At 45.2% G+C, this 26,985-nt stretch overlaps 4 protein-coding genes across 11 annotated transcripts; 3 read left to right on the top strand and 1 right to left on the bottom strand.

The window, feature by feature from the left end:
* The first annotated feature begins 549 nt into the window (after window positions 1–549).
* On the top strand, window positions 550–11,279 carry SRSF10 (serine and arginine rich splicing factor 10). 3 transcript variants are annotated; one of them, XM_085208984.1, is made up of 7 exons: window positions 569–921; window positions 2,636–2,742; window positions 4,436–4,537; window positions 6,213–6,375; window positions 6,656–6,709; window positions 6,883–6,984; window positions 10,064–11,279. In XM_085208984.1, exons 1-7 carry the CDS (start codon window positions 857–859, stop codon window positions 10,080–10,082), a joined length of 612 nt encoding a protein of 203 aa, XP_085065110.1. In that variant the 5' UTR covers window positions 569–856; the 3' UTR covers window positions 10,083–11,279. The 3 variants fall into 3 exon arrangements, with proteins under 3 accessions (XP_085065109.1, XP_085065108.1, XP_085065110.1); XM_085208983.1 differs by lacking the exon at window positions 10,064–11,279 and having other exon boundaries at window positions 550–921; window positions 6,659–6,709; window positions 6,883–9,086; XM_085208982.1 differs by lacking the exon at window positions 10,064–11,279 and having other exon boundaries at window positions 558–921; window positions 6,883–9,086.
* Window positions 11,280–11,735: 456 nt separating this feature from the next.
* PNRC2 (proline rich nuclear receptor coactivator 2) lies at window positions 11,736–15,664 on the bottom strand. Of its 3 annotated transcripts, none has more exons than XM_085208990.1 (3): window positions 15,502–15,664; window positions 14,677–14,882; window positions 11,736–13,950 (listed from the first exon to the last, which is right to left on the bottom strand). In XM_085208990.1, the coding sequence occupies exon 3, from the start codon at window positions 13,930–13,932 to the stop codon at window positions 13,507–13,509; it is 426 nt and encodes a 141-aa protein (XP_085065116.1). In that variant the 5' UTR covers window positions 13,933–13,950; window positions 14,677–14,882; window positions 15,502–15,664; the 3' UTR covers window positions 11,736–13,506. The 3 variants fall into 3 exon arrangements, with proteins under 3 accessions (XP_085065116.1, XP_085065118.1, XP_085065117.1); XM_085208992.1 differs by having other exon boundaries at window positions 14,677–14,856; window positions 15,502–15,656; XM_085208991.1 differs by having other exon boundaries at window positions 15,497–15,655.
* A 99-nt stretch (window positions 15,665–15,763) lies between these two features.
* On the top strand, window positions 15,764–21,767 carry CNR2 (cannabinoid receptor 2). The gene has a single exon (XM_031556831.2). The coding sequence runs from the start codon at window positions 20,181–20,183 to the stop codon at window positions 21,234–21,236; it is 1,056 nt and encodes a 351-aa protein (XP_031412691.1). The 5' UTR covers window positions 15,764–20,180; the 3' UTR covers window positions 21,237–21,767.
* Window positions 21,768–22,045: 278 nt separating this feature from the next.
* On the top strand, window positions 22,046–26,713 carry FUCA1 (alpha-L-fucosidase 1). Of its 4 annotated transcripts, none has more exons than XM_085208967.1 (8): window positions 22,058–22,510; window positions 22,902–23,036; window positions 23,245–23,382; window positions 24,042–24,147; window positions 24,453–24,653; window positions 24,859–25,049; window positions 25,679–25,778; window positions 26,495–26,713. In XM_085208967.1, the coding sequence occupies exons 1-8, from the start codon at window positions 22,167–22,169 to the stop codon at window positions 26,537–26,539; spliced, it is 1,260 nt and encodes a 419-aa protein (XP_085065093.1). In that variant the 5' UTR covers window positions 22,058–22,166; the 3' UTR covers window positions 26,540–26,713. The 4 variants fall into 4 exon arrangements, with proteins under 4 accessions (XP_085065095.1, XP_085065094.1, XP_085065093.1 ...); XM_010723536.3 differs by having other exon boundaries at window positions 22,059–22,510; window positions 26,473–26,713; XM_085208969.1 differs by lacking the exon at window positions 24,859–25,049 and having other exon boundaries at window positions 22,046–22,510.
* Window positions 26,714–26,985: the final 272 nt, after the last annotated feature.

Here is a 26,985-nt window from a genome sequence, read left to right as displayed (position 1 = left end):
GGTTCCACTGCTTTTTGATGTGTCTGCAATAGGAATTTTTCCCACTCTACCACAGACGTTTTGTGTCACGCACTCCCACATAACTCTGGTCTCTAACGCTCTTCTGGCTCACGTTCCTGTTCCTGGCTCGCGTACAAACGCAGCCCCTTAACGCACTGACACACGGAGCCCGTGGCGAGCAGAGAGGCAGGGGCTGTTCCTTCTGCGTCTGTGGGTCTGAAAGCCCTTCCCCACAGCAGGACGCAACATAGCCCTTCATGCTGCCTGAGGCAACGAATTCAGCCAAAGAACGACAGTTTATCGGCACAACGATCATTAAATGTCAGCCACAGAACTACCTGCGTTATTGTTCTCGCCACACAAACGACTTAACTGAAAAACAGCCGCTCGCCTCCGCGCAGGGCCCCTCGCACGGCCCCCCACGGCGCCCCGCCCGCCGCCACTCCAACAGCGCACGAGAAGCGACGCGCGCGCGCGCGCTTCCCCATTTTGGGGCGGGAAAATCCAGCCCCTCCTGGAGCGGAGCAGAGCGCATGCGCGGAGCCTGCAGGCGTGAGGGGTCCTCTCCCTCACGGGCCGCGAGCGCCTGGTGGTCGCGTTCTGCGCATGCGTGAGAGCACGGCGCGGTCGAAGCCGCACGCGCAGTAAGGGCCGCGCGGGTTTTGGCGCCCGTGGCTCCTTTCTGCGCGCGGTCTTTTTTGCGCGGAGTTCTCGCCGGAAGCCCTGCGAGAAGTCTCGCGAGAGGCCGCGGGCGGGCGGCGGTGGCGCTGCGTGCTGTTCGGAGGGTCGCCTCAGCCTCGGCTCCCGCCGCGCCCGGGCCCCGCCGCTCGCCGCCCCTCGTGCCGCCGCCGCCGCCATGTCGCGCTACCTGCGCCCTCCCAACACTTCGCTCTTCGTGCGGAACGTGGCCGACGACACCCGGTGAGTCGGAGTAGGCGCCAGCGCGGCGCGGGGGCTGCGCAGGCTTTCGCGGTCTGCCAGGCCGTGCGTGGCCGGGCCGCCCACCGCCTCCCCGCGGCGCCGCCCTCTCCTCCTCCGCCTCGCGCTGATCGCTTCCCAACGCCTTGCTGAGAACAAAGCTCGGCCGCCCCGCGGAGCGCCGCTACCCGGGGATGGGGGAAGGGGGCCTGCCGGCGGCCGCCGGGCTTTGCGGTCTGGACATAAATGGGCGGTGCTGCCCGAAGGCGCGGCGGTGCCTCGTTATGGATGCCCCCGAAATTCCGCGCGCTTCGTTCCGTTACTGCGGTAATTGCCGCCCGCTCGTTCACGCTGGTTGTTACGGGCTGCGGCCTCCGGTGGCGCTCAGTGGGAGGGGAGAGACGGAAAACGCTTTTCTCCGTAACAATTATGTTGTAGCAAAACTTAAACGTACGTGCAGGGGCTTAGCGGAGAGATCTTCGCAGTGAGCGAAAAGAATTAAAAGGAATCCGTTGCACGTGGCTGTCGGAGTATTGGCGTTCTCCATTCCGTTTCTGCGGCGCGGCGGTTCCGCTGTTGGTGATCGTGGGGTTGGTGTGGCAGTCGTTGCGAGGTCTGGGTGTGTAAATCACAAGTCTGAGCTCTCAGATCTGCTGCCCGGATGGCTGCAGAAGAGGAGTTCAGTTAACAGTGGCGTAGGCATGGAATGAATTAGGAACCTTATTACCATAAAGAATATAAGTAATTTCAAAATAGAAGTGATACTTCTTGCACGACTTTTCTTTCTTCTTTGCCTGTAGATCATTTTCTTCTAGAAGTCATGGAAGAAGGCTCATTTTCAAACTTCTTTTTTTAACTGACAGTGCTCCCTTTTAGGCTTTGAGTGTAAGCTTTCAGTTACATGGCTCGTTCCTGTTAGAGATGGTTTCATTGTGAGACCTTGAAGCTGGTTGTTATAGCTACCTTCTGCTGTCATTGATAATGTACAGTGTAGATATTTTTCCAACAAATGTGAAAGAGGAATAAGCATCAGTAACTCTTTGATGTAGTATTGTATTTATGTGATGTGAATGTTTCCCTATATTGTCCTAAAATGACACCAGAAGATAAGCGTGAAGAAGTTCCGCTGCTGAAAAGACAGCACTTATTTCAAGCGTTGTCACAAATCTGTTGAACCGTTCTGCTCTAAAGCCACATCTTTGGGGCAGTTGACCTAAGGGCATGAATGGTTTCTCACTCCAGGTTTGTTCTTTGATGTGGCTGTAAGTATTGATTATTCCATAGAAGTCAGTATGAGTGAGAAAATTATTCTTGTGCTTTTCTTTTGGACATTATAGTTCATGTTTGCACTTTGTAAAATCAATGTTAATAGTTAGTATAATATTGTTAGATTCCTTTTTTCACTTTCTGCCCACCTTTGCATTGAACTGGCTTGGCTACTGTGTGTCACTTCTTGTCTCTGTTTACATTTATGTTGCTGAGTTGTGCTGAGCACTGATTTCAAAATACCAAGGTTATCCTAAGCATCCTGAACCGTGGTGGTGTTCTTGGGAAGCCTAGCGCGTTGCTTTAGCAGTGAACAGCTCATACACTTCCCCCAACATTATTTCGCTACATGCATCTTCTACCATCCAAAAAGATGAGTGATTGTATATATATATTATTTTTTAAATACCTTAAATAGTGAGAAGACATGTAAGATATTTTGATATTCTAGGTCTGAAGACTTGCGCCGTGAGTTTGGTCGTTATGGGCCTATAGTTGATGTATACGTTCCGCTTGACTTCTACACTCGTCGTCCCAGAGGATTTGCTTATGTTCAATATCCTTTCTTCAGATGGCTGATTAGTGAGGGGTGTTGGAGTTTGAAATTCAAGTTTGTGTAAGAGGTAACATATCTAAATGAAAAAGCAGTTTACTTCTGTGTTGTTTCTGATAAGTGTCTTATTTGTGTCTCGTTATTTTTTAAGATTAACTTTTCTCAAATTTTCTTTGCCTTTTTGCAAAACTTATATCAAGTCCAGTAATATACAAGCTTTCTTATGTCACTGAAATTGATATTATGTGATTGAAATGAAAATTTATCACTGACTCAAAATTGTCTACCAGGTTTCTATTATAACTGGTATGTAAGTGAACTTGCGCTTAGCAAACTGTGGCTAGTATTTATTGTTAATTTAACAAATGGGAACTGGAATCACTTGATCAAAAGCAGATTGTATAAAAAATGAGGTGAACTTTCTTTAATATTGTCCCCTAATTTACTGTCCTCTGTTGTTGCCTCAGAATGTAAAGCTGTACAGTAATGGCGACCCCAAAGAGAAAGCATGAAAGAACCTTTAGAGTAGAGTTCAACAATTGAGGCAAGTAGACAAGCCAAAGACCTCTTAAGGATCAGGCTTGAAGAGAAGGGACAGTTTGGGAAAAGAAAAAATAAAGAAAAGCTGGAAGAAGGACAAGCCATAATGGGAGACAAAGCTTCGCTTTATCTACAAAAGGGGGAAAAGGTTGTTTTTCAAAGTAAAAGATAAAGCCATCTGTCATTTTTGGCCAAGCATCTCATGACAAGTCCTTCTGACAAGCCCTTAAAGAGTTAAAGGTCAAGATGAAGTTGAATGGTGGCCAAGCTTAAAGGAGTCATACCTGATGTATCCTACAGAATAACAGTTTTTCTTCTGTTTGTCATGTAAGCAGTAATTTTGATGAATGATGCTGGTTTAGTCCATTGACAAAACCTGTTACATTGTGAGTGCTGTCATAACTGTGGTCTGGAATGAAAGTGCATTCATTCTTTGGTAATGGAGATACTTATACCTACCACTTGATAGTTTGTTTTCTGCGTAGATGCTGCTGTTGCTGAACTGAGTTACTGTGAGTAGAAAGGCAACTGGCTCTTTGCCCCATAGCCGGAAGGTGTGTGAGTTAAAGTAGCAATCAATCTCACAGATAAAAATTAGTAATTACTCTGTTCCTGAACATTGGTAGTGCAGGGGTTCTAGTGTGTGCCTTTATCTCAGGCTGTTGAAGGTCTGTATGTATCTCCTTGGCATTATGTTATTTAAACTTAAAACAAGCAGTGGATAAAAGGGAAAGCATCATCCCAGTTTTAAAATTAATAGACAAATATTGATTTCTATTGTTTGTGTGCCTAGCAATTTGAGAACTAAGATTTCAGTAAAGTGAATATAGTGCAGAAAGTTGAATCACCATTAGCAAATAATGCATTTTTGTGAAGGATACAGTTTTCTTCCTTACGAGTGGAAGAAGAAAAGTTAGGATATTGCATAGCAATTGCTTGCTGATTGGTAAGTTCATGGCTGTATTGTGAGTTTTTAATTTTATTATAGGAAGTCTCAGATAGTTGGTGGTTAATTTTAAAAAAAAAAGCTGCAGTACTTATTAATGTGAACAAAACATTCAGAAATAATGGCCTGTAAAACTGGAAAATAACTGATTTCTTCTCAATACCAAATCTGTAAACTGCTCAAATTCTCAAGTACCTTAACACTGCCCACATTTGAAGATGTCCGCGATGCTGAAGATGCTCTCCACAATTTGGACCGAAAGTGGATTTGTGGTCGGCAGATAGAAATCCAGTTTGCACAGGGCGATCGGAAGAGTAAGTGCCTCCCTGGGTATTTCATCAGATGGTGATTTTAGCCATAATGGTTGGTGCCAGATGACATTACACTTGTTATTAATTGTTATGATACATTATTGCTGATATATAAATAGTACATGGTTGTGGGTTTTTTCCTTTTATCAAAGGATGTTTTGGATTGAAGACACGTTATTAATGTATCTTGGCTAATTAAAAACAGCTAGCTAAGTGTAACAGTCACCACAGTCTAATCCTTGCTACTAGCTGGACATACTTAAGATCTATCTGTGCAGCTGTCAAGCTTTTTTTTTTTTTTTTTTTCTGGAACACACTTTCAAAAATTTTACCTGTCAAAATGAGTAACCCAATTGTAATGCATTGCAGTGTTTATATTGTGGTTATGTGTGATCTTGATTCTTTGTTGACGTTTCCCAGTGTGGTCCAGTTTCCAGAATTGAGGTAATATCTTCATTTTCATTTTGTTTCAGGAAAATTAATTTCAAAGCATCTCATTTCAACTTGAAAAATAAGTCTTGTTTTCTGAAGAAGCAACTGTTGTGTATTTTCTGTTACTTATGAATGTATTCTCAATATACAGGTAGATACAGATATCATATATTAAAGAAAAGATGCTTTCAAGGAGCATAAGACATGCCTACCTACTGGTATAGAGCAGAATTATAATAGTCATGTGCAGCTTGTTAATAAAAGTGCCTTAAAGATTTTTCAGTTAAAACTATCAAAGTAGCACTTGAAACATGCATGTTTAACTTATACTGAACTCAGTGGAAATGATGTGCTCTGCACTACAAGCATCTGTCCTGTCTGTAAACATTGGGATTCTTTTAAGTTTCTGAACAAAAAAATGAGTGTTGTCAATAGGAGCAGTTAAATCATGAAAATTGGAGCTGTTAGTGCAGGTAGCGCCCTGTACAGCACGATACGTTTAAAGTATGGCCGTGCCCTCTGCATTTGAATGAAAATGGGATTTAATACAAAAGAAAGATAGCTGTGCTTTTTTTTGTTAAAAAGACAACTTCTGATTTGTATTCCATCTAATGATTTTAATATTAAAGTTACAGGGTGAAGCGTGTTGTTAAATAGGAGAGAGGGATACTTGTAGAATCAGACTTCTCTGCGACATCAGCAATTGCAGCTTCCGTATAAGTTGACTTTTAATAATTAAAACTATGGATCAGGTTTAATGCGTGGTACTGTGTTTAATTAATTCACTGTTAGCTAAATTCAGGAATGCTGGGACGTTTTGCTCATGGGTTTTAGTTTTTCAGGCAGCCTGTCACTGTTTCCAGGTGGCCTGAAATCGCATTACAGAAACAATTCTGTGTTCCTGGCTCTGTGAAGCGTTCCAGTGTTGTTACTGTTTGTGCTGTGTTTTTTCTGTCTTCCTTTGGGTTGTTTTGGTGGTGTGGGGGTTGTTTTTTGGGTTTGTTTGCTTTCTTTCTAGATTAGTGTTACTCACAAGGCAACAACGCTTTTGTCCAGCATTTAAAGCAGCAAAATGCAAGTGGCTTACTGCAATCTCTGTCCTTTTCATTAGCGTCTTTGCTAGAATCACTAATAGGTTTTCTACTAAATGTCACATATATGGATAGCAGTAGTGCTGTCACTAAAAGGGAAGTAGGGTACTTCTTAAAAAACTTTCAATGTTAAATATTTGTGTTGTTTTTTCCAGCACCGAATCAAATGAAAGCCAAGGAGGGGAGAAACCTGTACAGTTCTTCTCGTTACGATGACTATGACAGATACAGGCGATCCAGAAGCCGGAGTTACGAAAGGAGACGATCTAGAAGTCGCTCTTTTGATTACAGCTATAGAAGATCATATAGTCCCAGAAAGTAAGTGTAGCATGTGTTTGGCTTCAACAACACAGCAGTCTCTTGGAACAAAAACACCACACAGGCTATTTAATTGTTAAAAATTTTGAGTTTTCTTTTTTTGGAATATCTTGTGGAAGTTATGTACTTGCATGCTGCATCAAATCAGACACTGAATGAAATGATTTTGTGGTTTATCAAAAAATAACTAAAAATCAAATGCATGTTTAAAAAAAAATTATTAATCGCTTGTATAGATAGGTATTTGTCACCGTTTACTTTTTCTGATGTACCTTTCTAGCAGTAGACCTACTGGAAGACCTCGTCGTAGCAGAAGTCATTCGGACAATGATAGGTAAAATAATTTTTATGCTTTTTACATTGAAAACTAGACCATTGTATTCCCTAACTGTAGGTTTAAAAAAAAAGTTTCTCCTGCAAAAAAATGGTAAACAATTTTTAATGTACTAGATGTCTAAGAATAGTGTTTTTACATTCAAATCTCCTCTCTCCCCTTTATTCTGATAGGTTCAAACACCGCAATCGATCTTTTTCAAGATCTAAGTCCAATTCAAGATCACGATCCAAGTCACAGCCCAAGAAAGAAATGAAGGCTAAATCACGGTCTAGGTCTGCATCTCACACCAAATCTAGAGGCACTTCTAAAACAGATTCTAAAACACACTATAAGTCCAGCTCAAGATATGAAAAGGAGTCGAGAAAAAAAGAACCAGCTAGATCCAAATCACAGTCAAGATCACATTCTAGATCTAGGTCAAAATCCAGATCGAGGTCTTGGACTAGTCCCAAGTCCAGTGGCCACTAATAGTGAATCCATGTTGGTTTTAGGCATGTAAGACTCATTTACACACAGTTCAGTTTACTTAAATTATCAGGAATATGATGTTGCAACAGTGCTAAAAAAATCTTTTCTTCGTCAGTTTTCCCTGTAGCAGACAATGGTTAAAGTTTAAAACAGTGTGGAGCAGCCACTGAGACAGAGGGAGAGAGAGAGAGAATGTCCTCTTGGATATGGGCAGCTACTGAATTGATTGTGGTGTCTCAATGTATATTTTTGTAAAGATTTGCATTTTTAATGCTTAGATATCGGTGATGACTTGATTGGTCGTAATTTGCAACATTGTCCTGTTGAAAATGTCATGCCCATAGCAATTGATACCAGTTTGTACTGAACAGTTAAACCAACTGTTTAACATGTTCTTTAATGCTAAACATTGTGATAAAATGGAAAACTGGACAGCTGTAGCGCAACACTGACTGCTGTGAAATGCAGACTGGTAATTTTACGTTTTCATTGTTCTAAGGCAGGTTTCTGTGTTCTCCATGCCCAGTGACAAGTAGGTTGGTAAATGGAGCTCTGTGGAGAGAGATTTTGAAATTTCTCTGCCATCTGGAGAGATGGTGCTACCGCTGCATGCACTGCGCGGGGAGACAGTTGGTCTTGGAAGCTCAGTCAGAGACTGTGCAGTGTTGTGACTTGTCAGGAAAGAGGCTTCACTGCTCTTGACCTGGCTGCTAATACGAAATGTGGGGGGGGAGGGGGAGGGGAACACCTTGAAATGGAAAATTAAATTCAGATTCCAGAAAATGGCAGAGTATCTAAATATTAGGTTGTGTGTACATTTTACGCAGTTTTTGTATCTATTCTAAATTTTAGTGAGCAGTTAACCATGAAATTGCTTAGTTTTCCTGCTGTTAGATACAAGTAGATTGTTTCAAGTTGTGTGTGTACAGTATATAAGAACTCAACTTTTATGCCAATGACTCCTGTGGTTAGTTGGTGTATTCATAGGTATAAAACTGTAGCCATTTCTCTTCTTGAGTAAAAAAGGCTTGCTTTTATACATTGAGAAATATTTAGTCAAGCAAGTCTGAATCACTTCTTCCTCAGAATGGACAGTGGTTTGGTTACAAAATTTCATTTTACTTAAGAACAAGTGTTTAAAGTTGGATATGAACAAGAGCTGCATCTCTAGCTATTTAGTTTCACTAATACAGTACATTTAGTAAATTGAATGTGAAAAATAACAAAACCAGTGTGTAATCTTAACAGTATTTCTCTAGAAGAAGGCAAGATATTTTGTTATGAAAATGGCTTTTGGCATTGTTTTTTTTTTTTTTTTTTCCCTCTTTGTCTTGAAAAGCCAGCATCAGACACCCAGTGTTCCGTACTGTCTGTGTAGCAGTGTATGAAGACACAAATTTCAAAAAGATCATCTTTAGAGAAACGTTTTAGGGTTTGGTTTTAGAGTGTTCAGCAGGGCCTTTCAAGAGATGCAAATGGCTTTTAAATGTTAGTGGCAGAACGTGCTTAGGGGGTCGATTCTAGGAACCTTAGTACGTTTGATGGTATTTCTAACTCTTTTCTTTACTGTTTGCAGTTAATGTTCATGTTCTGCTATGCAATCATTTATATGCACGTTCCTTTAGTTTTGTAGACTTTCCTGGATGTATAGTTTAAAAACAGCATAAAGTCTATTTAAAACTGTAGCAGTAGTGTGCAGCTCTAGCAGAGGAAAGTTGTGGGATTAAACTTTGTATTTCCTTTCTTATAGAGGCTTCTAAAAAGGTATTTTTATATGTTCTTTTTAACAAATATTGTGTACTACCTTTAAAACATCAATGTTTTGATCAAAATAACTAAAGACCCAGCTTATTTTCTGCTTGCTGTAAATTTAGCAAACATGCTGTAATAAAAAAAATGAAGGAAATACTGATCCACTGGAATTATTGTAGCTTTAGAATTTGACTCCAAAGCATGGCTAGGAAGAGCTGTGCATCCCCTATGGAGTAAAATCCTTACTATAGTATTTCAGTAAAGTCAGGAATTTATCATTTGTTGCCTGAGTAAATATCATTTTCTATTTTTAAAGGGGTACTAGATGAAATAAGAATGATAAGCATATGCTTTAGTCTAATATATTGACATGTCTTTTTGGTTAACTTTCATTATTACTGGATAGGCTCCCCTATGGTTTTAATTCAGACATTAGTCACGTTATGAACTACTGAAAATCAGTGACTGAAGGTTCACATACAACCAAATTTCTCGCAATGGCTCATCGTTTTACTTGTGTCGTATTAAAAAAGTGCCAGCCGTGGTTCTCTATCAACTTTGGTGCTTAGGATTCAAGCTGCCTCCTGGCGCCTGTGGTACATACAAGTAGTCCTTTGTCAGCCACGGAACAAAAACTATTCTGAGAATCACTCGAATGCTTAGGAAGTGTAAGAGTGGGCTTACCAGTCGCTGAGCTGTGAATATCCTAGTTGTGCATAGAAATGCCTTGCAACAGCAGAAAACCCACACTTCTTAAGCTTTTATAAATGAATATGCTTTTCAGAACTAAAATACTGCTTAAGTGGTTCACCGTTCTCTTGGGAGTGAGCAGTTGTGTTTTAATCAGCAGCCTGCAGAGGATTGCTGCACCTAAAGTTCACATTAGCCAAGCCAGAACTACAGCTACAACTACAGGGAGGAAGGAGAACATCTTTGTAGTCCAGGCTGTTTCTAATTTGTGTTGAAAGAGTAATAGTGACATACCTTAATCATTGTGTCAGCATGTCCTTATATTGTGTGCCTCAACATTTGTATATAGCACAGTTTAATTTTTTTTGTTTTGAAAATCCAATTCATTGCAAGTATAATGTAGTATCTGACACTTCTGATGGTTCTTTCTTTCTCTCCCAGAGGTAGGACTAAACTTTGACTTGACTTGTGTATATGAACAAGCCAGAAAAGCCGAACACAAACCCACGATGTTTCAAGAGTGCATGAATAAAGATGTTGTCCTAGTTCTTGCTCCCATGGAAAAATTGTGAAGAAGCTGTTCTGTGGGCCTTTCAGTTGGGGACGAGTTAGCAGGATGTGGCCAAAAGGGCAGGGAATGTTTACGCATTCATGCGAGTCAAGCCACAGCCCATCTAGATAACATCTCCCTTCCTTGATGCAGGTATCCTATTCCTGCTCTAAAAAAAACAAAACAGTAGCTGTCTCGTGCAAGCTACCTGCAGGTTATGCACAGCTGGAATGCAAGAACATGCAGGCTGCAAAAGATCATGTATAAGCATCTTTCTTTTGGAGTCTCAAGAATGGTGGGAATTATGTTTTTCTGTGGTAAACTAGATCTTGTCATTCCTGCAAAATTTGTAGAATTGAAGTAGTGTGTAAAATTCTGCTGAAAGTAATGGCTGTACTCCAAAATATTTGCAGAATATTGATTTATCTCAGCAGTAATAGAAGGCTCTATTGGAACTTCTTTTTCACTAAAAGTCCATGCACCCAACTGATAATTAAAAATCTTAAATTTAGTGGTTAAGTAGCTGGGTGTTCAAACCAGGGACTGTGACAGACAGGTCTCTGAAAGCTAAATGTTATCCTTTCTATGTCTTTTAAATATGTTCAAATGTGCAGTATAATGGCTTTATTCAAAGTGGAAACTTTCAATTTAAATGCTATTTTGAACTCTGCTCTTGGAAAGAGCTTTTTTTTCTTTTTCCTTAATGTTTAGTCTGGGGTAACAGTTTGGAATATATCAGAGGCCATCTGGATTGATATACTCTGCAGCCTGCTATATCATTTTTGGCAGGAATGTTGCAGATAACGGTTTGAAGTACCAAGGAAAAATTTACACATTTTTAGGACATAATCACCCATTAATATTTGCTGGTTTTCTCCATTTATCTTGTAACATGCTTAAAAAGTCTGTAGTCCATTGCTATAATTGTCTAGAGATGCTCTTACTGATGAGACTATAATAGGAAGGGAAAACTATGTACCCTGTAGTGTGTTTGATCAAAAGATGCTAATGTTTTATTCATACACATCCTTTCTTCTGGAGTTTTGTGTTCCATCTGTGCAAATAACCCTGTGAATTGGGAATAAAATGTACAAGTTTTGACTATAACTTGAGAGCACCTTCTGACTTAATTAATACAGCTGTAGACTGTTGCAGATTGGTCACCAAGCACTGAAACAATCAAGGATGTTTCCCCTCTAGCTCAGAGCTCCTGAGCCAGCCGCTTATGAGAGGTAGCAGAAAGCGTGAGTGCAGCTCTACTCAGCTGAACCTGAGCTGCATCTGCTCAGACTCGGTTGTCTTGCTTGTGAGTCAGCCTTCTGGAGCAGAGCCTGACAGCCCTTAACAGGCCATGAATTTTTTCCTAATTCCATTGGAATTAAGAATTGAGCTCTGTGTTCGTAAATCACTGGCAAGACATGAATGAGAAGGCTATCATTCAAAAAACATCCTTCACTGTTAAGTAAGTTCCAGGTTCCTCTGACATTCACAGACTAGAGACATGCAGTCAGTACTTTATAGGACTCCGTAAAAATAATGCCACCCCACTTTTCCACTACCATCTTAAAATAAAACACTTTGGGGGGAGTTTATTTTTTTTCCACTTCCAATTTGCACACATGCAGTAAATGACAATTTGAAATAGGGTATACACAGTTATAACTGGGGTACAGCTCTTACAGTGGTAAAGGTCCAGATCAGAAAGACTTGAGTTTAAAGACAGCCAATTCCGTCACATTCTGAGTAACAGATCTGTAAGCATTCAACCAGCTGCCAATGCATCTGAATGCACAGAAAAACATTTTAAGTAACATTCCACGATCAGCAAAATTCCCTTTCAAGTTAAACCCCTTTTCCAGTTGTTACTGGATGTTTGCATAATCTCAGACTCTAATTATTACAGTTCAGTTGTGTTTATCTTATAGGATCAGCTGAACTGTGACAGCACTGAAATCAATATGTTGACAACTGCCCCAATAACTGAACTTCACAAGTTTTAGTAAATACTGGGACAAAATGTAGCACGGATTCATTTTAGAAGCAAACAATACTTCAGTGTCATCAAACTCTATCCTGTGGGACACCCAATCTGATTATAAGCACAATATTCAGAGCATAAGTATCTTAAACTTAAGCAGTTTTTTAAAATTTTACTACAAATTTCTAACTAATTCTCTTTTGCACTGCATTTTTTTTAAAAACGATCCCATGACCACGTAAAATGTACACATTCACTGTATATTAAGTCCAGGGCTACAGCCATAAGTGTCCTTTTGTGTTTAACAAAATAATTTTTTATTATTTTATTTTTTTTTTTTTTATATCAGGCCACATACTCAGCATGGTCATCTTACATTTACCAGTTTTGCTCTAAAAATACCTCTGTGCAGGGAAGCCCAGCATAAATTTACATATGCTACAAAGTATTACATTTATTTACATGGCTCTCTTTTCCCTATGAAAACACTGTATACCTACACAAGGTATTGTAACTTAACTTTGAAGTGGTTACCCTATAATTATTTTATCTTAAGTAACCACTCCAGCTTTCTCAAAATTAGAAAATGATACAAAAGAAAAATTTCAGAACTTATCAGTGCATCAGAATACAAAGAATTTTTAGAAGATCTTTTTGGCAGTCATCTGGCAATGCAAAGTGTGTCATTAATTGGCACAGTCTACCTTGTTGAGGTTCCAATGAAATACTGCTGGAGCGAGACTGAAATATAGACCTCCTTAAAGCGTTCTTCCACCTTTTCAAAAAGGTGTAAAAATGTTTCCCAAAACTAAATTTTAGTCACAAGCTTGAGTGTCAAATCTCACAGGTATGAAAAAAATGAGTATCTTTGCATTTCCACTAGCAGCTGGGTACAACACTGCTAGGAAATTCTGCTCAGAAGAGTTTTAACTAGAAAATCTGGTACTAGGTTAAAAGGCAGAGTACCTGACTAAAGCTTTCAGTGCATTTTTTTTTTTCCAGTTAATGCTGCATTAAGTTCATAAAAGCTGGTCTTCCAATGCCATTAACAAAAAGGACTCTTGATTTCAATTTTTAGGGACTGTCTCATTTACTCCTACAGTAAATGGTTACAGTTTAGGACTTAATCAAATTAATTATCAAGAAAATCCCTATGTAACAGCAAAATCAACAAAGTACACAACTTTTGAGGTAAAACACTGGGAATGTAAACTTCCCCACTTATCCCCTTCTCTTCCATTTATACGCAGCAAGAACATCTAGTCCTGTTACCTGTGCATCTGCAGTTCTGAGTAACTACTCTCAAATTTGGAGCCCTGAAAATTTAAATAACTATAAAAGATTTAAAGTTCTATCTCAAGCCTGGACTTTAAGCAATGTTTTAAGCTGAAATGTCATTATTTCTTTATCAGAAGGTTTAAAAGAAACAGGTACCCAGTGGCTTGGTGGCTTAGGAAGAACACTTGGTGAGGGTGGTTCACTAAACTTTGCTCCAGCATAGTTCTGATTGGCTTGAGGTGAGAAAAATAGGTTACAATTTGATAAATTAGGACTCCAATTTTGATTACAGGGGAAATCAACATTGTTCTTTCCTGCTTTCTGCATGGCCTGCCATGCACCAGACAACGAGTTGCATCCATGTCCTCTTTCTTTCTTCATATAGGTTTTCTTCATCTGTGAATTCTGGTCTTTATTCTTCTGCCTGTTTTTAAGTTGTTGATGGTTCTTGGTAATATTTCTAGACTGGGGAACTGGAACGTTGAACCTCTCTCCACCACCCATTTTCAACTTAAATGTCACCTGTAAAGAAAGGAAAAGTTTGGATTTTTCTTTTTTAAACCCAGGAAAACTGATTTACAGTCCACTGTATCTTCCTATTGGAAGATATTCCCTCTAAATGGCTTGTCTTAACAATTCTGCTGCTAATGGTCATCATGCGTTGATCCATCCACTCCTTTATGCATGTAAACCTTTATCAATGCACAGCTTTGTCTACCTATTTATGAAAAAGCTGGTTCTCTGGACAGCACAACCACTAGAGACATGCCACCACTTCTTCCCTCAACAAACTGCGCTACTAGGAAAATCTGAAAGCTATGCTGTTCGCAAAACACAATATCAAATGAAAAGTGTTAGTATTTAATCTTTAAGACATTTAAACCAAGCCTATGTTATACTGAGATCTGGGTGAAATCTGCACTGATAAAGCATGCCCCAGTCTAAAAAAGACTATTTTGATTCCTGATATTCCTCAGTAGTTACAGAGTCAGTCAAGGCAACGTAGGGGTGAGATCTACTTTCCAGAACAGATTTTTCTGGAAGGAGACAAGGGGGTAGCACACAGAGGCAGACCTGGGCACACCTGTGGAATACAAACTAAAAACCCTAATGAACTGAAAACACATTCAAGTGTGAAGGAGCCATTTGTAACTGGGTCTCTGAAGGAAAAGCAAGATGCTATCACATATTTGGCACCTTGATGCTGACTCTCCTGCAGTCATCCTATTCCCTCCATGTCCCATTTACCTTTCAGTAGTCTTCTCCGATTCCACACTCTCCAATTCTTGCCCCCTTTCTTGCTTCCAAGCCTGAAAGAGTAAGTGCTGCCTTTCGCTATGCTCCTTCCTTTGGCTCGGAACAGAGGTTTTCATGGGCTGATCCGCTGTATGCAGCCAGGCAGCTGAGGCCAACATCAGATTCTCGGCACTAAACTCCAAGGGGAGAAGTCACAACTGCATAAAAGAGAGTCTGAAATCACGCACGAGAACAATGGTTTTCCCTTTCAAGTTTGCAACTACAAAAAAACATCAGCAAAAGAAGATAAAATTCACGGAATTAGCAGTCAGCTGTGTCCCTCTTAGTTGTTAAAGCTGAACATACACTTCAAGCCTGGCAGTACTGGTTTTACTCTATTTCTGTTGAAGTCACACTTAACGTTCCACAGAGAGCAGCATTTTCCCTGTGCTGCTGACATCTTAGTCCGATGCGCATCTTAATTAGGGAGAGACGGTAAGAACCTCATCCTTGTTCTCACATGGAAAAAGGTGAAATTCAACGGGAGGCGCCCCGGGGAGGCCGAGGGCCGAAACCCGGCGGCACGCAGCGGGCGCAGCTCGGACTGCACCGATAACCGCCGCCACTGTTCGGGCCGCTTTCCCACCGCCGTCGGCCCTTCGTCGCCATTCCTCGACAGCTCTTAAACAATTTCTCGCTCGGCCCACAGCTCGCCCTCTCCTCAGCCCCGTTCTCAGGGGCCGCGCTCCTCTCTCCGCCCCCGCCCCGCTCCAACAATGGCGCGGCGTCGCGAGCACAACATGGCGGCACCCGCCCTTCCGCAGCGCCCCACCTCACCGACTTCTGTCCGTGCCGTCCGCCTGCAGCCACAGACGCGCGCAGGCCCTTCCGAACCGACTCCGCCGCTCACCGCCGTCACTTCCTCGAACCCCCGCACAGCAAAATCCAACCCCACCGCCGTTTCTCCGTCTCCCACACAAAATGGCGGTCGCTCCCGTCGCTTTTTAAAGCGTCTCCCTTCTCCCCACCTCCCAGGTCGCCGTGCTCCAACCAATAGCAGCGCGTTGCGTGCTCCCTACAGCCAATGAGGGACAAGTCTCGCCTACCGCCATGAGGGGGCGGGGTTCGGTTCGAATCCCCGCAGCGCGGGAGCGGCGCGTCGTGCCTGCCCGGAAGCGGCGCCGCTCCGCGTTCGCACAAAGCCGGCCGGGGGCCGCTCCCTTTTCTCCTGTCGTTCTGTTTCCCGGCACCCGCTGTTATGTCGGGGGGCCTTGCGGCGGTCCTGTTAGAAGACAACAACGCCTGCCGTACCCGGACACTGCAGCCTCAGAAGTGCCCCAGCCACCTCAGACGCGGCCTGTGCTGCGCCGCACCGTTCAGCTCTGGTCGCGATCGGTGCGTTCCGGTCAGCAGAGCTGCGCGGCACCGCCTGCGCTGAGCTGTCAGCAGTGGAAGAAAGGAACAGAAGCTGTGGGCACGCGGAGTTCCGGGTGCTGCCGCATCCTGACCTCGGTCCTCACCAGGGATCTGCCCTACTCGGCTCTTCTACCACACTTCTACCACCGCAAACAACTGAGTGAGGCTCTCCCAGCCATAACGCCCTCGTCCATACAGGGCGTCCCTCAGACAGGGCACTGCAGGAGACATTTTGCATAAATGTTCCATTAAATCCTCAGGGCTTCATTAGCCCCAAACTGAGATGCTCCCAGCTACTCACCATCTCACAACTCCTGTTGGAACATACAGCAGTAAGTCACCAGAGCTCATGAAAGCCCTCGGCCCATTTAAACCAACTGACTTTTCATCCTATCAGCAGGAAAAGCATTTCCACCCTTGCGGTGCACACAGAGCAGTTCTCAGGAAGCTCCCTTTGATGCAGGCACTGCATGCTCTGCTTCTGAGCCACAATATGCAGAAAAAAATAATGCTGTGTTGGTTTTTTCTTTTTTTTTTTTCCTCGGCGTTTCTTCAGAAGCACCATCTCGTTGGTGCCTGGGCATGCTGCTACTTCAGTACTGCTAAATTAGATGGACGCACTGAAGTCAGCCACCCCAGGTGATAGAAGCAGACCTTTAAGCACAGCAAAGCCAGGGGTGCTCCAGGAGTGGTGCTGCGGTTGGTTCTATGTTTGTTCAGTGCCAGCTGACAAAACAAACAGGAGGAGGAAAAAAAGAAAAAAAAAAGCAGAAGGTGACCTTTGTGGGAACATAGAGTTGACCACTGATCTCAGGGGTTTGCGTGGAGTGGGGAGTTTCCAAGCCAGGGCTGCTCGCAGCTGTGCTAGCTGCAGATAAGGGAACAAACTCAAGCTGGAGGCGAACACAAAGCCCTCAGGCTATAGAAGTCATCCTGCCAGGGCGCATCAAAGTGCAGATCGGACCGTGCTTCTGGATGTGCCGCGGAGAAAACCTTTCCTCCGAACCGTGACAGAAGAGCAGAGCTCCGGCCGGGCGGGGGCGGCCGAGCGCCGCGCACCGCAGCCACCCGCAATGGGGCAAAATCCTTCGGTTTGGGAGCAAACTTTCACGTTACCACTATTGTGATGCTCGTGGGCTTCCAGGGGCAGCTCTGCTCCGTGTCACCGCCTCCCGACCCGGCTCTGCAGCACAGATCCTGCTGCACGGGCAGCCCCAGGCAGTGGGAGTGCCGTCCTTATTCTCTGGGCCATGGTCTGTCCTGTCTGCAGGCCCGATTGTGTCAGGCCATTTCCTTTCCCTGCCATTTACGATGAAAATACAATCTTACTCTTCTGGCATCAGCAGAGCACGTTGGTGCACAGAGAAGTGGCCTCAGTGGCACAGAGAGGAGGATTCGTGCTGTGAATGGGGCCCAAAGGCTCACACGGCAGTTCCCCGGGTGTGACAGCTGAACATAAATTATCTGCCTTCTGACTCTTTTCCTTCCCTTCCTCTTCCACTCCCTCATAGAAATCAGGAGAAGATCCTGGAGGTCTCTTGCCTCGAAAGTGAGCATAGCAGAACCGGGGGCGGATTGGGCGCACGTGAGCTATACAAGGTGGCATTCATGGCCAGCAGAACACAGACACAGAGGGGAAGTGGGGAAGGGAAGAACCACACACTCACTAAAAGAATGCGAAAGAGAGCAAGAAAGGATGCGTACTGGTGGGTTTGCAGCACAGGAGAATAAGACGTAATTGTGCGTGGAGCCCAGACGAGAGCAGAAGAGCTGCGAAAGAAGGGGGAAGCAGTTGCAGCTGCAGGAGCTGCCCTGGGCTGGAGCTGGGAAGGCCCGGCCACAGGAAGAGGTGAGAAGCGAGCCCCGGCCCCAGGGACGTCCCATAGCGCACTGTCCTCTTTCTCAGGGTGAAGCATCGTTCATTTACATCGAGCCACAGTGCTGATGTGGGGGGGGAGAAGAATGGTAATATTCAGGAGTAACTGCACTGTATAACGAAGGGTGGATTTTTTGTTTCTTTTCCTTTTTTTTTTTTTTTTTTTTTTTTTTGGATGAATGCTTTCTTAACAAGAGCAAAAAGAAGGTAAGTGTTTCAGTAGTAGACTGAAGACTGACTCTTTACAGCTGGTTTTTAAAAATATTTACATTAAATATACTGGAGAGACTTCCAAATGCTTTGCAAACGTGAGTGGTGCTGAGCTCTGAGGCCAAGCACTCTGCTGGTTGGTGTTGCGTTTGGCTCCATGTGGGATTTCAGTGGAGCACTGCTCTGCCATGTCGTGTGCTTCGTGCTGGCACAGTGTTGCAGCTCTGCAGTGGGCAGATAGTGACTGAAAACAAATAAAGCCAATAATCCTCAACGTGGCACTTGTGCCATAGAGTTTTTAACGTCAGGAAAATAACTGCTGGGCATTTCTTAATGTGGCCAGAGGGACAAGCCAGAGGGAACAGCTACTTCCAAAGTAGTGCCAAAACTGTGCAAAGAGGTAGACCGGGTAGACCTAGGGCCCCGTGCCTTCCCTTGCAGACACAACAGTTGGAAGGAGGACTGGGGGGAGTTCAGTCCAAACTGCAGAAAGCTGTCCTTGTCACTCAGCCTGAGGCACAGCAAATATGGGAAGAGGAGGTCTGGCTGCCTGGCTGATGTCTACAAGCCCAGCACAGTGCTGCATTTTGAACCTAAGGGCTTATCTTAATTATATCAGGTTAATGGAGGAAACGGCCCCAGAACGGTCAGTACAGGAGTTTTTTGCCACTATAACCAAAGTTTCTCCTGACGCAACATTGCACAGGGGACAGCACTTTGCTTACCTACAGGCACTTGCTTTTTGTTCAAGTGGTTTCCAGTCTCCTCAGTACAGAGTCATAGAATCATTAAGGTTGGAAAAGGCCTCCAAGATCATCAAGCCCAACTGTCCACCTATCATTTCCCCTCTAGACTGTGTCCCGTAGTACAATATCTAAACATTTCTTGAACACTGCATTGTAGTGTTCTTTGGACACTACGTAAATGCAGGTATGGAGAATTTAAGAAAGGGAAGCTGTTTGCAATTAATAGATGTCAAGGTAGAGTTCGCTTAAGTGATGTCTTGGTTTGGATAGCAAGGTTTTGCTGAGGGAGTTTTGGGTACCCAAGGAGGCAGCATCCCTGGTGAGTCCTGAGATGTGTCAAAGCCCACCTGGCTGCACAGTGCACCCCTCTGGGGAGTCAAGGGCTGTCAGATTTAATAATGACATTGAGTAATTACTGCTGCATGTTCTGCGAAGAGCTGCCGGAAACATGAGATGCTGAGGTTGGAGTGCAATAGCTGTGGTCCTGTGTGGTTGCCCCATGCCAGAACCTGACGTAAGAGGAGAGCAGCTTGCTGCAATGCTAAGCCACGTTTCATCCCAAAGTCCAGGACTACTCCAGTCCAATATGCCAAGAAATGCAAATCAGGATCAAAATGCTCTGGGTGTAACAAGCGACTGAATACCCTGCAGCTGCCAATGTTTGTTCCCCAGTGGGCAGGTGGGAGCAAAGTGTGGGGTCAGGGTCTTCTCAGTGGGTTCTGGACAACATCACAGGCTGATGGGTGTTCGCAGCTGCTGTGAAGCACAGGAACAGCAGCAGCAGTCAGAGGAGTGGGTACTCAGTGGGGAAGGAAGTAATGGAGACAAGTACAAACATCTCTTGCTGCTAAAATGTGGTGGATGTGGTTTTCTAGAGTGTTGGTCACTGCTATCTGTTGTAGCCTCCAAAGTCATCTGCTGTCCTTGATGAATGAGAACAAGCTCTTCAGTGTGGTAAAGATGAAGGGATTTGAATGCATTAAACTGCGGAAGTGTAGAGAAAAACAGGACTTGACTGCTACAGCATGCACTGAGCAGCTCTGCACCCCTAGCAGGCATTTCCCCATCACACTGCATTTCCCTGAGAGGAGGTTGCAACAGGATCATCTCCTTTTGTGTAAAAGAAGGGATACATCAAGGGAACTGAATTTACTAATTGTAGTGTTCCTGTGGAGCTATCCCTCACCTTCCCCTCAATCTTTTTCAGAGCAGCTGGAGTACAGGAAGCCAAAACTCTCCCTGCAAGCTCCCGGCTCCAGTTAAGTATAATGGATAATTGTGAGATGTATGAAAATGCCTCCAAATGCATTGCGAGCTCCAAGAGCATGAAATGCTTCATGGTGCTCAGCACACAAGTGCAGAAGATCAGCATTGCCACACTTTGTGGCCTCTTTGGAACATTGTGCATTTTTGAGAACTGTCTGGTACTTTACCTGATCTTCTCCTCCTCTGGTACAAGGAGAAAGCCTTCTTACATCTTTATCAGCAGCCTGGCCTTGGCGGACCTCTTGGCCAGCATCATCTTTGTAGGAAGTTTTGTTAACTTCCATGTCTTTAATGAAACTGATTCTTCTAAAGAATTGTTCCTGCTGAAGCTGGGAGGGGTGAACACATCTTTCACCGCCTCCCTGAGCAGCTTGTTGCTAACGGCCCTGGACCGCTACATCTCCATCAGCCGCCCCTCCAAATACAAGCTGCTTGTGACGAGAAAGAGAGCGTGGACAGCACTAGGAGTGCTTTGGCTGATATGTGTAGCCAATGCCTTCCTGCCTCTGATGGGTTGGAACTGCTGTACACTCCACTCAGCCTGTTCCGAGCTGTTCCCTTTTGTGGACAACAATTATCTGTCCACTTGGATCTGTCTTGTCTTGATTTTGCTGGGGTGTATAGTCTGCGCTTACGCACATGTGCTGTGGAGGGCTCACCAGCATGTGGCATCCATGGATAAACACCAGGTGCATGTGGGAAAGCAGAACGCCAGGATGAGGATGGACATCATGCTGGCCAAGACCCTCGTCATGGTGCTGACCGTCCTTGTGCTGTGCTGGTTGCCGGCCCTAATTCTCATGATTTACAGCATCTTTGTAAGGCTGAACAATCACCTGCGCAAGGTATTTGCCTTCTGCAGCACCCTCTGCCTGTTCAATTCTATGGTAAACCCCATTATTTATGCCCTGCGGAGCAAGGAGCTGTATTCCTCCCTGAGGATGCGCCTTTCCCGTTGCAGGAGGCAGCTGAGGACCTCAAATGACAGCCCGGAAGCAGAGAGTGCTCACAGGTCCTCCATGATAGAGACTGTCTGTGAGGACATACATGTCATGTAGGATGCAGTGCCAGGAAGTCTGAGCTCAGCTGGAGTGTGGATCATTTCTCTTTTGGATTGCTTTTATTTTCTGTCCTTGTAGAAGTCCTGGGAGATGACAGATTGGGTCGTGGAGTCAGCTCCTACTGATGTTTTCTTAGACACTGGGACACTAAATGCCCAGACCTGTACAGACTGCCATTCCCAGGGCTGCCAAGACCCTGTGCCATGTCATGGTGTGCTGCACACAAAGCAGAGGGTGATGCCATACCTCGGAACAGCAAATCCCATCTGCCCGCCAGTAGCTACCTGAACTTTTCCTTGCACTCAGTTATGTCTGCCTCAGCATTTCACAAAGTGTTGTCCCAGCCCTTTGCTTGGCACGGGCAGAGTTACACAAGCACTGTCAGCAAAGCTCTAGCAGTACTGCGTAGTAACAGTACACCTATTTATGCCCGCCTTGCAGACTTACAGAAACTTAATCTCTGCCACATGTTGTTGGATGTTATAAAATTAAACATTAAATAAATGTTTCAGCCTTTTCTTCCACTAACCTCTGAGGCAATAGATTCTTGTGCAAATCACACAGAAGCAGCAGTTTTGGCTGTAAAACCCCCGGGTCCTTCACCAGTGCCCTAAGGACCGCGGGGCTGCCTCAGGGCCCGGCCTGCCTGGCCTGTCCGGGCACGGGCGCGAGGCCTTTGGACTCTGCCCTGGCTCAACATGCAGCCGACGCGACCCAGGATTGAGGGGTCTCGGGGAAGCTGAAGCGCCAACCCTTCCTCCTCACAGAGCGCAGGCAGCAGTCAGGGACGCGCCGCGGGCAGAGGCGGATGGGGAGGCGGAGGGCCTCGCTGCTGGGCGGGCCGCAGCCTCGAACGGCACCGGGTTGTGACGGCGGGAGCCTTTGCCCGGTAGCCATGGCCGCGGCCGTGTGACGTCAGGCGGCAGCATGGCGGCGGGCGGGCTGCTGTGGCTGGCGGCCGCGCTGGGGCCGGGGCTCGCCACGCCGCGCTACAGCCCGGACTGGGCCAGCCTGGACGCACGGCCGCTGCCCGCCTGGTTCGACCAGGTGAAGGTGGGGGTGTTTGTGCACTGGGGCGTGTTCTCCGTCCCGGCCTGGGGCTCCGAGTGGTTCTGGTGGCACTGGCGGGGGGAGCGCCGCGCCGACTACGAGCGCTTCATGCAGCAGCGCTTCCCGCCCGCCGCCTCCTACGCGGACTTCGCGCCCCATTTCACCGCCCACGACTTCCAGCCCCGTGAGTGGGCCCGGCTCTTCCAGCGGGCCGGGGCCAGGTCAGTGCGCAGCACCGGCCGGGTGGCATCGCTGACTGCGGTACCTGAGGGGGTGGGGCCACGTCTGGGGCCCATGAGGGGCTGAGGCCGTTTCTGGGGATCCTGAAGGGACTCGGGTCCCTGACAGGTCGTGCCTGAAGTGCCACGGACACGGCTCCTCTTACGGCTTCGCAAGTCTCAGTTGGTCGTCTTTTCCAGAATTAAAACCAATTTAAAAACTTTGCTATTCATGTCATTTCTTTTAAATTTTAAGGATAATGAAAAGGGCTTTTAATGAGGACCCCTCACGGCGTGGTTTCTCAGTTCCTTGCTTTTGTAGTTTTGGATTTGTCAGTGAGGACTGGGGATAACTCAGTTCCTTTGTCACCCTGATCCGGAACTTTTCCCTCAGGTACGTGGTGCTGACCACAAAGCACCACGAAGGCTTCACCAACTGGGGGTCTCCTGTGTCCTGGAACTGGAATTCTTTGGACACGGGGCCCCACCGCGATCTTGTGGGAGAGCTGGGACAGGCGCTCAGAGAGAAGTATGGCTACACTTCGCTGCTTTGTCATCTTCATGCACTGAATTCTCTTGGCTGTTCTTGGCAAACAGCGAAAATGATGAGTTTGATATGAAAACAGAGCTTGCAAAGTCACGAAATTGTGAAATAATAATGCCAGTAATCTACTCTGCACTGATCCTCAATCCCTGCTGCTGGCCTAACTCTTTTCTTTGTGTTTTCTATCCTTCAGCAACATACGCTACGGACTATATCATTCTCTGTTAGAGTGGTTTAACCCTCTCTATCTGTCTGACAAAAAAAGCGGCTTCAAGACCCAGAACTTTGTTTTAAAGAAGACAATGCCAGAACTCTATGATCTTGTCTTAAAGTAAGAGCTGCAACCAGTCAGGATGCAACAACAGTTCTTGGCTTCCACACTATCGAGAAAGATGCTAAGTAGATGCAGAGAACAGAGATGACAAATGCTAATTTTTGCCAAAGGAAATCTGTTTACTTAGCAGTAATGATTTGAGATAATTAAAAAAGGGGTTCATATTTGCCTTGTCAGTAATCTAACTTGTACAGTAAGGTAGGGGCAAATCTTGCGTGCAAGAGAAATGCCATTTAATACTGCCTTTTCTGAGAGCAGCTTTGAAAAAGCAGCAAGCTGTTTAGTAAAGTAGAAGAGCAATTTCACTGTGAATCTGCATCCCTCCTTTGATTTCCCAGTTGACCAAACTACCAGGCTTGGACACATGCTGCTCACAGTAGCCATTGTAGCAGGTAAAGGATGTACCTCATAACTGCCTCTAAGATGCAGTCTTCTGTGTTTGGAAGAACTGCATCCTTTGAGCCATGATAATCACTCTGCTGCTTCAAGAAAGTCACTTGCGGCTTTTTTTGAAGCGGAAAGTGATAGCATGAACCTCCTGGTAATGTCGAGTGATGGGAAGTGAAAATGGACTCCAGAGACAAGAAACTCTGAAGTGCTTCTTTCGGGGTAGGAGCAGATAAGCCATTCTGAAATAATGTTAATCTCTCTCTTAGGTATAAACCAGATTTGATTTGGTCAGATGGAGACTGGGAAGCTCCAGACTCATACTGGAATTCTACCTCCTTCCTTGCCTGGCTGTATAACGACAGTCCTGTCAAGGTAAAACCTTCAGCTGTCCCTCATGGCCTGCAGCATTGTGTAGGTGTGGAAGGTCTGGCAGCAGTGAGATATGAATGCAATCAAATGAGTAACCCTCTTGGCAGGTACCAAACTTGTTTTATTCTTTCACCAGAATTAAAAAGTCCACATTGTGCTTTTAAGAGAAGCCTCTGGGATTCAAATCCCAGGGGATAAGTACTCGGCCCGCTAACTTAGATGCCTCAGGTAACTCGGGAGAGATGGATGCAAGCTGAAAAAGTCCCAGACAAAACCTTCTCTTTTCTGATTTATGTTTCTTTTTCCAGGATACTGTTGTTGTGAACGACCGTTGGTGTAATAATTGCTCCTGCCATCACGGAGGCTTCTACAACTGTGCTGACAAATACAAGCCAGGAACCCTCCTTGCTCACAAGTGGGAGATGTGCTCCTCCATTGACAAGCTCTCCTGGGGTTATCGAAGCAACATGCACATTGATGAGTTAATGGATGTAGCCACTATCATCGAGGTAAGAAATCAGAATTCAAATGAATTAGGAGTTAACTAAGAATTAAAGATTTATTTCATTCTGCTACTTGGAGAAAGAGCTGGCACAGGCTTCGTACAGGCAAGAGGAGCTAAAGGAGCATTTCATGAGGACAAAGCACTTCTCAAGTTTCTTTGTTGTCAGAAGTGAAGAAAATGCAATTGTTACCTTAATTTGTCTGCCACAGGAGCTAGTGCAAACTGTGAGCTTTGGAGGCAACTACCTTCTCAACGTGGGACCTACAAAAGAGGGAGTGATTGTTCCCATCTTCCAAGAAAGGCTTCTGGCCCTCGGGAGATGGCTGGGCACTAATGGGGAGGCAATTTATGAGTCAAAGCCATGGAGAGTACAGATGGAGAACAGTACAAACACCATCTGGTAAGGACTCCATTGCTCAGCTGGGCTGGGACTTCCAAAGCTGATGCTGCTTCTAAAATTTGGCATTTTCTGAAAGGTTGCCATTAGGCACAGGTGGCTTTTAGGTAATAACCTAGAGCTGGAGTGCTCACTTACTGCCACATGTAATCTAAGGAGTATCATGTGGAAAGAACGGAATAAAATTCAGATCTTCAGCCATCTTATGTGATTTAAAAACCAGTAGTTCTTTGAAAAAAAATCCATACCATTCACCAGTGAGTGAATCAAGAGCCAGAAATGCTACAGAACAGAGCTTTTAGTTTTGAGTGTGCCCAAATGTGTTCAGTCTAGAAATGCAGAGCAATGACAAGATCAGCACATGGCAGCTCATCTGATGCATTGACCACAGCCTGAGGCGAGGAGTGATGACATTTGCTTTTAGGCAGCGTGTGTGGACTTTGTTTCTTTGTTTGGGTTTTATCAGCCAGCAGTTTCTGATGGGTCCAAAGTGAGAGATTTTGGAATGAGGGGAAAGTAGGTGACCCCTGTGGAGTGACAGTGGGCAAGCCGGTGTTCTCATGCTGCCAGGTTGGGCCATGGTTGGTTCTCTCTTGTGGGCTCTTCACCTCAGTGAACTCTTCCTGCCTTAGGTACACTTCCAAAGGAGCGGTTGTCTATGCCATCTTTCTGACCTGGCCTCAGAAAAGTGTGTTGCAGCTGTCCGTGCCCACTCCATCCCCAGCCACACAAGTAAGGAACTTGAAGGAAAAAGACCTAATGCACTTTTGGAACCCACCTTGGGCACATGTGGGTTGAGAAGGCCCAGTTTGACTTCTGCTGGAGAGAACATGAAGCTGTTATCCCTTACTGATTGGTATAGGGTGCTTTCACCCACACCCTTGCAGCATCCTCTGTTATTCTTCAGGTTTGATCTCACTATTTAACATGGAAGAACAGACAGGGTGAGTTCATCTCCCATAGAATAGGTAGGAACATTTCTCCCTGCAACTGTTTGATCCTATTGACGCAGGGAGGTAAAGTAAATAACAAGCCTCACACACTGAAGGGATCACTGGCATTACATCTCTAATTCAGACGAAGTACACTGACTTGCTAATTGTAAATGTAATTGTGACGCAAATGCTACTGTGCCCTTTGCTCTAGACAAACACAGGTAAAGCCTTCTCGGTTGCTTTTTTTTTTTTTGGGGGGGGGGGGAGTAAGCCACCCAAAACCCAGCACACTGCAGTCAAATGTTTGGCCCGAAAATATCACTTATGTTGTTATTTGTGCACTCTGAATGGCGGGGGAAAAGTACAGGGCTGCCTCGAATGTGGGAAGTGTTGCAGGTGTAGGGACTTAGGGACTGAAACTTAGTTTGGGTGTCCTGCAGCATTCAAAGTGTCCATCTGAGCAACTGAGTGTCCCTGTGCCCTTTCTGCAGGTGACGATGTTGGGTTTTGCAGGAACCCTGCAGTGGCAGCAGCGTCCCGGTGAAGGGCTGCTCGTGACTTTGCCCTATGCACCTCCGTCTCCTGAGCGCTCGCAGCCAGGTTGGGCTGTTCGGCTGGAGGGGGTGAAGTGACAGCCAGGGGGTAAAAGCAGCCGCACCCCGCCTGTCCTTTCCACTGAGTCTCAGATGAGTTGTTCATTCACTGTTAAATAAATTGTTTTTCAAGACAGGATTTCTCTTCTAAGCATTCTGTAAGGCATCACCGGGCCTTGCTGCCAGCCCAGCAGAGTTCTGCCAGGAAAAAGGGCTCTTGGCCTAAATCTGAGCCTCCGCCCTCGCTGCTGGGGCTGGGGGAAAGGCTGCGTGGGGGCCGGGGTGCGAGGCCGGGCACAGGGCTGGCACGGGGCAGCCCATCGCGTCCCAGCACGGCGTCCGCCCGCGCGGTGCTCCGCGTCCCGGTGGGCGGCGGCGTTTCCCCATTCGTGGGCTGCAGTACGGCCCGCG

Source organism: Meleagris gallopavo, chromosome 25, assembly GCF_905368555.1.
Source record: "Meleagris gallopavo chromosome 25, MGAL_WU_HG_1.1, whole genome shotgun sequence".
Taxonomy (NCBI): Eukaryota; Metazoa; Chordata; class Aves; order Galliformes; family Phasianidae; genus Meleagris; species Meleagris gallopavo.
Note: the sequence above shows the minus strand (reverse complement) of the source record. Positions and strands in the feature narration are given on the sequence as shown.

Excerpts from the sequence above, each read along its gene's own strand:
- SRSF10 (XM_085208982.1), top strand. The coding sequence starts at position 857 with ATGTCGCGCTACCTGCGCCCTCCCAACACTTCGCTCTTCGTGCGGAAC. Across the intron at positions 2,743-4,435 it reads AGGATTTGCTTATGTTCAAT|TTGAAGATGTCCGCGATGCT; the intron begins ATCCTTTCTTCA and ends CACTGCCCACAT. Across the intron at positions 6,376-6,655 it reads AGATCATATAGTCCCAGAAA|CAGTAGACCTACTGGAAGAC; the intron begins GTAAGTGTAGCA and ends GTACCTTTCTAG.
- PNRC2 (XM_085208990.1), bottom strand. The coding sequence starts at position 13,932 with ATGGGTGGTGGAGAGAGGTTCAACGTTCCAGTTCCCCAGTCTAGAAAT.
- CNR2 (XM_031556831.2), top strand. The coding sequence starts at position 20,181 with ATGGATAATTGTGAGATGTATGAAAATGCCTCCAAATGCATTGCGAGC.
- FUCA1 (XM_010723536.3), top strand. The coding sequence starts at position 22,167 with ATGGCGGCGGGCGGGCTGCTGTGGCTGGCGGCCGCGCTGGGGCCGGGG. Across the intron at positions 23,383-24,041 it reads CTCTATGATCTTGTCTTAAA|GTATAAACCAGATTTGATTT; the intron begins GTAAGAGCTGCA and ends TCTCTCTCTTAG. Across the intron at positions 24,148-24,452 it reads ATAACGACAGTCCTGTCAAG|GATACTGTTGTTGTGAACGA; the intron begins GTAAAACCTTCA and ends TTCTTTTTCCAG.